The following is a 13,379-nucleotide window of genomic DNA, read 5'->3' as shown; positions in this document are numbered from 1 at the left end:
TAACATGTGATGGGTTTTGTTGGCATGCCAAAAATTTAAAATATAAATTATTCGAAAATAAAAGTACATTAATATATTAAATATTTAAAATTGTGTTATATTTTTATTCCCGCTCACGAGTCGTTTAAAACTGGTTAGAAAATTTCTAAAAAAAAATTAAAAAAAAAATCACATTTGGATTTATTGATGATACCAAATGTTATATTTTTCATAAAAAAGATTTTAAAAAAATTAACTGTTGTGCTTAAAGTACTAATAAGTAATTTCACGTTATATTTTTAGACAAGATATATAATAAACTTTATTATTATTTTTTTACAAGACTTAGTTAACTAATTCACTTTAGAGAAAAAAAAAAACTATCATTTATAACGATCTTATCTGATTCAAATAAGATTATTTCTAATAAGATTATTTCTAATAAAAGATACATGTGATTTAGGAAAAAAAATCATAAATTTATATGTTTTATTTAAATGAAAAAATAGAATTTATACTATTTTAAACAATGTATACCATTAAACTATTTTAAAATTATCCCTAATATTAATTAGACATGTATACTCTTATATTTTTTTCAAATATTTTTATTGACTTTAATTCTTTTAATTTCTCCCATTAGTAATGTATTTATTGTTTTAATTTTTATTAATTATGTATATGAAGAGACAACATAAGCTTTTCACGGGACAAAGTTAAACTTTCAACAAACTTAAAACATTAACATTTTACACCTACTGTTTACTAAATTAGAAGAAATGACCCATGATTAAGACTACTTTGATAAAAATATAATTAATATAAGAGATATTTTAAGTTGATTATTATAAAAAAAAAGTATATTGCTTTTTTTTTAAGCAAAGAAAGTATATTGATATTTGCCAATTTTCACATTAATATAACTTGCCTTACCAACAATACAATTTTTCTTCATTTTTTTTCTCAGATTTTAAGGATAAAAAAAGGTTACAAATCCGAAGGTAGCACGCTAAAATTATAATGTAGTGTACTTCCTTGACACCCACCCGAAAAGGGCGAAAAAGGAAAAACTCAAACTCTCATATTGACATTACAATTATTGGAAGTACGGCAGAACCCACCATTCAAAGGGAATCAACAGCCCCTTTAAATTATTGCCAATGTCTCTAAAATTTGTGTGATTCACAATGCAGATATTGAAACTAAGCAAATGCATAGTTGGAATCTACAGCTATATCATAAGAAGTGCCTTTTCATTTTTCAAGATGATTGACATAAAATGTTCTTAAGTATCACATGGCAATATTAACTTTTATATTATAAATTAAAATATATAATTTCAAAATATTTTTCATCCTTTTTATTCTCTTGTTTTTTTTCTTTTCTTTCGCTTTACACGATTAGCAAAAAAAAACAAAATCCTGTCAATTATATAATTCTCATTTCATATTTATCTACATATTAGATTTTTTTAAAAAAAATGATCTCTTTTAATCTATCTTTTTTCTATTCTATCTCTAAATTCAATTTTAATACTTTTTAATATATATATATATATATATAAAATTAAAAATAATTTTATATCACAATTTAAATTTATAGTTGGTTCGAGTGAAAGAGTCTACATCCTTTTAAATAAGATTTCATATTCAATTTTTTAAAAAATATATATATATATATAAAAGAAACTTTACTAAAAATAATTAACGAGTTTTTCAACCAAGATTAAAATTGATGTATATTTTTTACTAAAAAATATATGCTAATTAGAAGGCTAATGGAAAAGATTCAATTTTTTAGCAGAATTTGTTTTCTTTCATAGTCTTTTTGAAAGCTTAGATAGACATATCCAACTTCCCGCTTCTTTAATGGGATATGTAGCTATTGTCACTAAAAGCTTGTTTCTTAGCAACCGTTCACTTAAAATTTTCTTAACTATTGTGAAATGATAAATAATAATTAATCATAAAGAGATTGGGTCCATATTAATTAATTAATAATAACCTATTTTATCTTTCGACAAGTCCAAGTCCTGTGCACCAATCATAGAAAGCACACAACAAAGTTATGAAATTCAAAACAACAAATAGCATCATGATCAGAAAAATCCATAATTTGATTCACGTTTTTCTTTAAGAAGGACAAGTGTGTCCATCTTGGCAAGTTACATCATATTGAAAATCTTTGTCACTTTTTTTCTAGCTAACAAGCTTCAAGGACGACATATTGTCCTACAAGGTTAATTGATATAATTAAGTTAGCAATTATGATTTCTCGATAACTTTTGTTTTCATGAAGATTGAAGTTGACTAATGCTCCAAAGGTAGGTGCCGATTGATTATTAGAGAGTTTTATTTTTTTCTTAGACGGGTTAGGAGTTTTTATTTAATTATTATTATTTTAAGAAAAAAAATAAAAATTTTACGATAATTCATACATTTTTTTGAAGGGCACAATAATTGATATATTCTTCAACCTCTTAATTAAGATAGGTTATGAATCATCCTATAAATTATCCTAAAATTCCACCTAAATTAAATTTGAAAAGGGAATTTTGCAGGCACATAACTACATAGTCACTTCCTTAAAAAAAAAAAAAAAAAACTACATAGCTAGTCATAGAAAGAAGGCAGAAGGAAAATAATCATGTGCTAGGAGTGTCATAATAATAATCTTTTTGTTATTTATCTAACTAAGTAACATGTTAGGGGTAAAGACAGAGGAAGTATGATTTATTTATTTGAAAAAATGGACGATCATAACCTGTACTTAATGCCACAATAGGCATATACTAATATATATTTCTTGTTAATTCTTAATAGTTTCTCTTTTTTAATTGATAAAATAGTATAATTTGAGATTTATAAAAAAGATCAAAAAAACTTTACACGCCCAGTGGGACTCGAACCCACAATCGCTTGATTAGAAGTCAAGCGCCTTATCCATTAGGCCATGGGCGCTGTTGGTAACTTAGCACAAAGTAATTTATAAATCTATATCCAGTGGCCGTTATTCAAAGTTTAAATAAAGAATAAATACACTCGTATCCCCACTATTTTTTTCCACTTGATATTCTTTTTTTTATTACTTTTATCCATATTTTGTTAATGTCATTAATTAACGTCAATTAAAATATGTGAGCAGACGAAATTGTCCTAACATCTTTATTATATTCACACTCACTGTGTTTCCTTAATTTACACCCAGTACCCCTCCCTTTTTTTATATTAATTTTACCCCCTTCTATTAACTAACGTCAATTGAAATATGTGAGCAAACGAAGTTACGTTGATATCTTTGTTAAATACTCAATTACAAATTAACAATTGATCCTCTGAATGGACATTTCTTAAGGCAATAACATTTTTTCCTTTAATATTTGACTCTTACTTCATTATTGCTAACACTTGAAGGAGATGCAACTCTTGATTTAGATATTATAACAAACACCTAACCATCAAAACTAAATATTTCAAAGAAATGAATTAAAAACACAAATATAGGAGCAAAATACTAAAATTTGAAGCAAATGACCATATTTAATCAATAGATATTGCTGGAAACACGTCAAACAAAAACGTAACAACTAAATGATCCAACACACACCCAAAAAAATTAAACTAAAAAGAAGAAGAAGAAAGAATGATGTTAACACATGCGTACCAATAAGGTAGATTCATATCCAACAAAAAGTCGAGTTTACATCCAATTAGAGAAAAAAAAAAAAGAAGGAAGAATATTAAAATATTTTTAGGTTGAAAATGATGTCATGTCTTTTATGGAGTTAAAAGAAAAAATATGAATGTATCTTAGACATAAATTTTTATTATAAGTCATGTGACTAGTATGTATCTACGTTCTGTTAAATTATTAAACGATATTTAGAAGGAAGGAGATTTAGGTGTAATGTGAGCAAAATAATTAAGTAGTTTTTGTAGGGTGCAAAAAAAAAAAAAATATATCTGATGCAATTTGAAAAAAAAAAAAAAAACACAGAAGGTACAAGTATAATTTACTCTTAAATAAATTTAAAAGTAAACCTAAAAACCTTTTAATCCCGATAAAATAGGATGTTTTTTTTAATTTTCATTGTTTAAAGGTTTAGTTTAGTTTTAGTCCCCTATAGTTTTTTTATTTTATTCTAAGCATTACTATCAAATAACAATGTTGAATGGTATCATGACAACAACATTAACAACTTTTTAATTTTAAAAAGTTTGACAAGATAATTATATATATATATATATATATATATATATATATATATATATATATATATATATATATATATATATATATATATATATATATATATATATCGGATAAATTATGCTTTTAAATCTTTCATTAACTAGTATGACAATATTTATTGTTTTGAGTGTATAAAGATTTAAATATGATTTTAAAAAAGTATATAAATATAATTTTAATTATTGACAATAAAAATATATAATCCATAAATAATATATACTCGAAAAAATCTCACGAATGTAATTAAATTAACAAAAATTGTGGAAATAATATCAAACAGTGAAGATAAAATTGGAGAAAAAATAAAAACTTCTATAAAAAAAATTAAGTAACTGTTGATCAATAACAGAAAAAATATGCAATCAAAATTAGTGGTTGACAAGTTACTTATTTGATAGGATTGTTTAGGGGTAGTTTAGGAGTGTTCGTTGTGCGGTTGACAAAATTTTAATTTAAAATTAATTTGAATCAAACAAAAAAATTAAATGTGGTACAGTTTGGTTTGATTTAAATTATTTATGAAATCCAAATCAATCTTTTATGATTTTGTTTAGTTTGGTTTTTGCGGTTTGAAAATTCCTCTAGCAAGTATTAAAAAATGCTAAAAAAAGTTTGTTATAATTGAATAAAACTTGAATAATAACTAGTCCAAATTACAAAGAATAAAAAAAAAACAGTAAGACAATATTCATATTACTTGCTTCCAACCATAGTTTTAGAGTTCTAATTTTAGGCGTTGGATGAGAGAGAGAGTAGAGAGTAGAGATTAAATGTTAAGTGTTTTAGTCATAGGGTATGACTTTATGTAAGTATCATTTTCACGTAAGGTTAAACTTAAACTGCATGTTGTATACACATAAGTCTTGAGTCTTATAATAATTAAACTTAAACTAATAAGTGTGATTTGGTTTAGTTTCCGCATATTAAACTGAAAACCAAACTAAACTGCTTGATTTGAAAAAAAAGTCAAACCAAATTGATGCTCTTCGATTTTTCCGCGGTTTGCGGCTTTATGTTCAATTTAATTTAGTTCTGAATGCTCCTGGAAACTCGGTCATATTAAGAAACTAGTTTTTGTACTCGTGAAATGCACTTTTTTTAAAAAAATATTTAAGAATTATTTATAATATCGATTTCAGAGATAAAAAAATAATGTCATGTTATATTATACAAATTTGACCAACATATTTAAAGAAACAAAACAAGTTTACTTATCCAAAAAGTATTTATTAGATGCCCAACCAACAAAAAATTAAAGATATTTGTCTCATTTCATTATAAAAATTAATTTTATGAGAACGGATTTATTTATATAAGTATAAATAAAAAATAAACATGAAAACAAAACAATCAAAAAAAAATATTCATGTGTCTTACTTATTATAAAACAATAAAAAACTTGAGTTGATTCAACATAATTTATCTTAAGTACAAATTCTCCCCAAATAATTGACATTAAAAATCTCTCAAACAAAGATGCATATTGAAAGTTGTTGTAGCTGATGAAGTTTATTCAGAATTTGGATCCTAATCTTGATTTTTAATTTCAGATATTCATTTTTTCTAAAAATAGTCAAATTCAACAAAGAATACATTTATAGTTGAATTGATAAAATCATGTCGAAAACAATAAAATAAGTAACGCCAAAAATAGGTATCAGACTAATTAATAAATAAAAGTTTATGTAATGTAAATTCTAAAATCAACATTTAAAATAGACAACATGTATAAAAATATTGCACACATGTCCCTTTATTTCAAGTAAATAAGGACGCATAATCATATGTGGTTTCATCATTACATTATTTTTACCAAGCATAAAATTTATTTTAATCACCTAAACCTACTAATTGACTACCACTCCTTTAATCATCAAAAACTTGTTTCAACTTGCACCAAATGAAGCACACTAGAATCTTCTTGTCGCACGAGGTGGATTTAGTATAGTACAAAATGGGTTTATACAAATAATTATATGGAATCTTGAATAATCCACATAACAAAACATGATAGATTGATTCTGAGTGAGGTTATAAAGCATCCTTAGATCAGATCAACCTTGTGTTATAAAAGGTTGTTTTCCAATCAAGTTTACACTCACTCTATGTCTATTTCCTTTGGCATCATATAATGACTATCTCCCTACAAAGTTCTTGCTTAAACTCATTCCAGAAATGTGACTCAATTTCTCCATAATGTGATTCTAAAAAAATAAAAAAAGAAAGACACAATATTACTTGTAGATTTTGTTTTGGATAAATAAAATAAGAAAGTACTTGTTGATTCTTGTGTATGGTGAAAAGTTTTCCTCTGATTCTCCTACGCAAAATCATTCGTGCTTTGTTCTTATATTTGATAGTTAAACAATAAATTCCGTTCAAAAAATTTCTAAAGAACTTTCAAAGTTGGCTAATATACAAGAAACAACACGTAATTACTCATTTATAAGAAACAACACCAACCTTTAAACATCAATAGGTTGTGACTCATGACTCTTAAAATTCTAATTTAATTATCTTGAAAATTACAATTTCTCAAGTGTGTAGCGCATTTTCCTTTGGCTATAGATTGAATCACTTAAAATGGGTCATAAATTACATTCAGCCCAAGTTGAAAATTCTTCAATCTATGATTCCTTTCATTGCAAGACTAAATTTTGTGGAAAAAATTCATACATCACAAAATCAATCATAAAAAAATTATTTTAAAGTTTTAAATTAACGAACTTCAACATAGATGAATCAAAGAAAGAAAAACAATACCACAACATTACAATAGAAAATGCATGTTGCAAAAAAAAAAAAACAAAGGCTAACATTAATTCCACAAAATAAAAATGCATCTCAGAAAAGAAAGAAATAACGAAAATAAAAACTCATCTTGAAATAAACCTAGCTAGGGTTTCAAACAAAAAATGATCCATTGAAGCTTTTGCCATGTCCGTCCATAGCTTTTTGATGTTGTTCGTGTGCTCTTCATAGATGAGTTTTTGGGAAAGGTTTTGACCACAATGTTCTCCATTGAGAGTGCCAGGGAAAAAGAGAGAAAAGTTAAGGTAGATAAGATGATGTTGGTATTTTCTCAAAGTTTTTTAAGGGGATATAAAGAGGAGATGATGAGAAGGGCGTTCGTTGATTTGTTCTTCCAAATATCTACCTGAGGAGGTTGAAAACGAAATAGGAACTAGTGGTAAAAAAGAATCAACTTTGAGAGTTTTTTCGAGGAAAATAATAAGGATATATGAGAAAGAGAAAGATGTGTGAGTGGATAGCTTTTGGTGATTATTAAAAAAAACCTAATTTAAGTAATATTGATTTTGAGGACAATGGATAAAATATATTTTTGTAGGAAACAAAATGAAATTCATCCATATAAAATATCTTGTTGATACTAATTAAAAAAAATATTTTATAAGTATATGTACAGATTATTTTCCTTAAATTTATTTTATGGAATAAGTAATATGTGTTTTGAAGTATTAGATATTAGATATTTAATTTATTTTGTTCTATTTGTAAAAAAATAATAATTAAAAAACACCTTACCAAAGAGGTGAAATAACATAATGGCTACGATGTACAAAAATAATATATTTTTATTACTTATGTTGAATAGTCCCTTATTCAAACTCATTCGAAATGAATATTTTTTAAAACACACACATTATAGGTTGTTTGACAATAAGAATGAAAAATTAAAATGAATTGTCACATAACTAACTTGTAATTTGTTAAGTTAAATTATTATAAATTTGTAAAATCATCCTCAAAATTATATGAATCATTCTAGCATTTTTTAGTCGACAATTGTAGATAAACATTTTCCCTCATATTAAACCAAAAATCAAATTGGACCTTTTGATTTGAAAAAGATAAAAACCAAATCAAATTGATGTCCTTCAATCTTTCGGTGGTTTATAATTTTATGTTTGATTTGGTTCAATTTTGATCACACATAAGATTGTATTTGAAAAAAAAAATGAAACTTGATCATATTAAGAAATAATAAACATTTAGAAAATAGTAATATTAATAACTCCATTACATTTTCCCTTTTTCAGTAATTTTGTTTGTCTAACATAACATTTTCCCTTCGATCAGATGTTGATATTCTTTAGCTCCTTAGTAGAAAGTGGTCTGTTGAGTTGAAAACTGGCTTAATAAAGGGGGAGTTGTATACCATCCAAGTTTTATATTGCTGTAAAAAAATAAATAGATATTTGAGATATTAATAATAAAAAAATTGTAATCACGCCCAGTGGGACTCGAACCCACAATCGCCTGATTAGAAGTCAGACGCCTTATCCATTAGGCCATGGGCGCTTCTTGTTTTACGTGGCCATTTTAGTTAAAGAAGACGTTATTAAATTAAATGTCGTCGCTTGCTAAACTTAGGAATTCATGAAAGAACTCAGGAAAAAAAAATCAGTATTTCAACTTGTTTTTCTTCTATTAAAATATTGATATTTGTTATATATATATTCTGCATCTTTAGGCTCTTAGTATTGCAATTGTATGATTTTGATTTTCAAATTTCAATTCGGCTATGCTGATCAAGTTTTTATTTTTCCTATTTACAAATCCCTTCAATTTGATTTCATCTAATATTTAATAGAATTAGCTGCCATGACAAATTAGATATGATATGACAATCAGTAAACACAGTGTACCACTTAAAAAAAAACACAATATTTGACCTACAATAATCTAAAAATGTGTTGTAATATATAGTGATTTAATTGTCATGTTGATGATACTTAAATTATTGTTTTTACGAAAATAATGAACAACAAAAGAGATGTCTTTTTATTCTAAGTAAATTAAAGACTTATTATGGTGTATTTGGGTTATAGTTTAGTTAAACATAACTCACATTTTTCTTCTTCTTTCAATTTAGCAATGTTATTATTTATTCATTTTGTGCATTGGAATGCACATTTGGATGTTTGGTGCTTCTGAAACAACAATTAATCTAAAAACATTGTAAATAAAAGAACGAGACAAAGTACAATTAAACCGGTAAATAAAGATTAAACTAGATCTCTTCAAAAAAACATGAAACTAGACGAAACCATTGTAAATAAATTTACTCGGAAAAACTGATCAATAAATTTGACTTTTTAAATAATTATAATTTTTTAATTTTAATCTAAAACCAATGTTAGAGTTAGACCAGTCCCTCATAAAATCACTTTACAATAAATTAATTGAACAATTGTTTATTTTTTTATCATTATATCTTAATTAAAGGTATCAGCCTATCAGGTTTTCATGCAGCAAATATTGTTGAACATTGAATTGGCGTATAAAGCAGTTTGAGCCTTGGCGTTTATGTAAGTCAAAAGGATGATCCACTTTGCTCCTTTTTCTTTCGGTTTGGTTTAGGGTCGATGAACAGAGTGCAGTCACATGGGGATCTGGCGCTGTTGTCCCCCTGAAGTGCAATGTGTAAAGCCAAGCACCGACGAATCAAACAGTACTTGCACTAAAACCAAAGTACATAATGAAGTAGTTGATCATATTCATAGATGTTATTGTTAACCGTCACTATCAGTGCCACCAAATTGAAGCTATTCAAAATATGTTAAACTGGAAGTTATTTACAGCACAGGATTCCATTTATATCAAATGGTAAACTAGTAGTTTCACCAGAACATGATCAGTTTTTAAGTGTAGTTGGACAAGTTTAGATTAGGTAGATCATGCACCCTTGACCAGAGAGTTAGTTAATAGTAATTAGCTTGGTCATCTAATCTTTGTGAGGACTAAGGAGGCTTCATATAGTGGAAGGGAGAAAAGCATCATCAGCTTGGCTTGTGATATGGAACAAAGAGGCAGAGGTAGAGTGTGTGTCACAGGGGCTTCAGGCTTTCTCGCCTCTTGGCTCATTAAGCGACTTCTTTTGTCTGGCTACCATGTCATTGGAACTGTCAGAGATTTAGGTTTCTCTCTTCCATATGTCATTTAATTACAAATATACAACATTTATGTATTATGTACATACAGGGAAGCAGAAGAAGTATGAATACTTATGGTGTCTAGAAGGGGCAACAGAGAGGCTCCAACTAGTCCAAGCCGATTTGATGGAAGAAAGCAGCTTCGACAACGCAATCATGGGATGCAAAGGAGTCTTCCATGTGGCCTCTCCCGTACTCAATACTATATCTGATCCCAAGGTTCTTAATTAGTGTGTGACATGGCACATGGTAGCATTTAATTAGCTTTTTAATTTCTCTGTTAATCTACAACCTCTCAAATTAAATTATCCAAACTTTCACATAACTGCTAGTATCTCTCACCATGGTATTTTAATTTGGTTATCAAATTTGACAAAAAATAGTCAGAAATATTGGAACCGGCAGTTAAAGGCACGCTGAATGTTCTTCGCTCTTGTGGAAAGAACCCAGCCCTTTGTCGTGTGGTATTAACCTCTTCATCTTCAACTCTTAGGCTAAGAGATGATTTTGATCCAAACACCCCACTAGATGAATCATCCTGGAGCTCCTTGGAAATTTGTGAGAAACTCCAGGTAGGTACTATTGCTTAACCTTACGTGATCATACATAGTACGTACATAAATATGGGCACACTCAATTATTCACAAGCCCAATTTTTTTGTCCCTCCTAGCTAGGTACATGTTAATTTGTGTTTTTTAGGCTTCACAAGAAACTGCTAAGTTGTAACATGTATTGAAGGCATGGTATGCGATGGCAAAGACACAGGCAGAAAGAGCAGCGTGGGAATACTGCATAGAGAATGGAATAAATTTGGTGACAGTTCTGCCATCATTCATCATTGGACCCAGCTTGCCACCAAATTTATGCTCTACTGCATCTGATGTGCTAGGCTTGCTCAAAGGTAACACAAATAAATATGCTTAGCCCCCCCAAGGTTGGTACATTTTCTTTGAATAATTGTTGGTTATTATTCTAATAATGAACAGGAGAAACCAAGCGATTCCAACTACTTGGAAGGATGGGATATGTTCATATCGATGATGTTGCCCTTTGCCAAATCCTTGTTTATGAAAATGAAGGCTCCCATGGTAGATACCTTTGCAGCTCTACCGTAATGGATGAAGATGATTTGGCTGCATTGCTAGCCAATCGTTATCCTACCCTCCCCATCTCCAAAAGGTTGGTTAATGCTTTCTCATTGCACTATGTAAGTAACCATGTTAGTATATTAACACTGCTTTCAATTTTTAGTGTGAGAATTGGTATTAAAATTGTCTTACAAAATGTAATTACACACGCACATTTTTGTGTGATGATAAAAAAAATAAAATGTATGGAACAACCGTAGCTTACTATCTTTTATTGGATTTTCAGGTTCGAGAAACTAGATAGGCCAAATTACGAACTAAACACTGGAAAGCTGAGGAGTCTAGGATTCAATTTTAAGTCTGTTGAAGAAATGTTCGATGATTGCATTGCATCCCTTGTGAAGCAGGGCCATGTCACTCTTCAGCAAGGCCACGGTCCAATTTAATAAACTTACATAAGTTTTTAGTTGAGATTGTACTCTGAATCCAAATGATCAATAACATTGTTGGGTTGGTGGTACTTGCTTGCCAAATTAATGACCCTATATTTCAAATGTAGAACTGTGATATTATATCGAGACTCGGAAGTAACTCATGGGGATTTTTCTTTCCCTCGTATAAGAAGCTCCTTATCCTACACTAGTAATAAATATACAATACTGGACAGGTAAAAGATCAAACACTCACCCAAGAAATAAAAGATCAAACATAGAAATGGGCATATATACAAAAATACTAAATTATTTTAAAATACAAAATCCCCTTAAAAATGAATAGAGGTTTATACTTTGATCTTTTTCAATAATTATGAAAGCGTCTCTCAATAGTATTTTATATTTTTACGCCTTATAATTTCACCAAATATTAGTTTTGGGACATTAGTTTCAGTATTTCTAAAGATAAAGTGAATTTTTCAATATCTCTTTTATTGACTTTTTATATTTTTATTTCCCGTTTCTAAGGTCATAAAGGATAAAATATGTTCTAGGTCCTTCTAAAATTTAAAAACTATTAATTTTGTCTTCATAAATTTTTTTATATTAATTTGATTTTTGTAAAATTAATTTTTTTCCGCTTAGTGATAACTCAGATAGACAATTCTTTGATGTGACTAATAAGTTTAATTAATTTTTTTTACTTTCTTAAACACACTTAGAAGACACCAAAAATCACTTAGAGAGGTGACGGAAAATTACAATTTATGAAAGGTTTTAGCTGTTAAAAATTATTTAATTCATTTTTAGAGAGTTCTAACCGCTACAAATTATTTAATTCTTTTATAATCAAATTACACATGTAAGCTTGATAGTCATTTCAAATTACTGTTTAAAGGAGTTATCAATGAAAATCAGAAAAAGTATGTTTTAATTTTACAGGGACCAATTAATATAAAAATATTTATTGAAAATAAAATTAATATTTTTCAAATTTTAGAGAAATCCCAAACATATTTTATCTTATAATTAATAATAGATGTCCAAAACTAGTTATTAATTACAGTAAAAAAACTAGTTATTAATCATGTTTAGAATCACTTCGAGAGAAAAAGAAGAAGAAAACTCTAACCTATTCATTTTACATTAAAATATTTTTTTATGAAAGATATTATTTTTAAGAAAGTGAAATGTATATCTTAAAATAAGATGAAAGGAGAGTCAATTAAGTGTATTTTTTTTTTATAATTTAAGTGTATCTTGAATAAGACAAAAGTAGTTTATTCTAAAAAAAAAATGTGATGTGAAATAATCAGGTCACTTGAAAAAAAAAATGAAAGAAATGGTGTGTGAATGGAAATATCACAATATGGCATACATAACTGCCACGCCGGAACCTCTTCTCTTGACAATGTTAACCCAAAAGAGTAGATGTTGTTGTCCCATGCAAATTGCTGCGTAGTTTATCACTATTCATTTCGAGTTACCTCTTTTCTTGACTACCAAATGGGGATGCAGCTGAAGACTACCAAATGGAAAGTGAAAATTCAGATTTTGAGAGCTCTTATTTACAGGGTTACCATTCATACTGATTAATTTGGCTCTCAAAATGAAAATGTTTTGTGTGTAAAAATGTGCATACTACCACTTGTACCATAATAATGTTAAT

The 13,379-nt window shown here is 27.8% G+C and overlaps 1 protein-coding gene and 2 non-coding genes across 4 annotated transcripts; 1 reads left to right on the top strand and 2 right to left on the bottom strand.

Annotated features, from left to right (window-relative positions):
- Window positions 1-2,866: 2,866 nt before the first annotated feature.
- Window positions 2,867-2,939, bottom strand: TRNAR-UCU. Its single transcript has one exon. It is a non-coding gene; the product is annotated as a tRNA-Arg (tRNA).
- A 5,541-nt stretch (window positions 2,940-8,480) lies between these two features.
- TRNAR-UCU lies at window positions 8,481-8,553 on the bottom strand. Its single transcript has one exon. It is a non-coding gene; the product is annotated as a tRNA-Arg (tRNA).
- Window positions 8,554-9,549: 996 nt separating this feature from the next.
- Window positions 9,550-11,856, top strand: LOC114375596 (tetraketide alpha-pyrone reductase 1-like). 2 transcript variants are annotated; one of them, XM_028333422.1, is made up of 6 exons: window positions 9,550-10,172; window positions 10,237-10,406; window positions 10,571-10,759; window positions 10,927-11,089; window positions 11,175-11,367; window positions 11,563-11,856. In XM_028333422.1, the coding sequence occupies exons 1-6, from the start codon at window positions 10,052-10,054 to the stop codon at window positions 11,720-11,722; spliced, it is 996 nt and encodes a 331-aa protein (XP_028189223.1). In that variant the 5' UTR covers window positions 9,550-10,051; the 3' UTR covers window positions 11,723-11,856. The 2 variants fall into 2 exon arrangements, with proteins under 2 accessions (XP_028189223.1, XP_028189224.1); XM_028333423.1 differs by having other exon boundaries at window positions 9,553-10,070.
- Window positions 11,857-13,379: the final 1,523 nt, after the last annotated feature.

This window comes from Glycine soja, chromosome 11, assembly GCF_004193775.1.
Source record: "Glycine soja cultivar W05 chromosome 11, ASM419377v2, whole genome shotgun sequence".
NCBI classification, from domain to species: Eukaryota; Viridiplantae; Streptophyta; class Magnoliopsida; order Fabales; family Fabaceae; genus Glycine; species Glycine soja.
The sequence above is the reverse complement of the archived record's forward strand: the minus strand, read 5'-3'. Positions and strand labels throughout refer to the sequence as shown.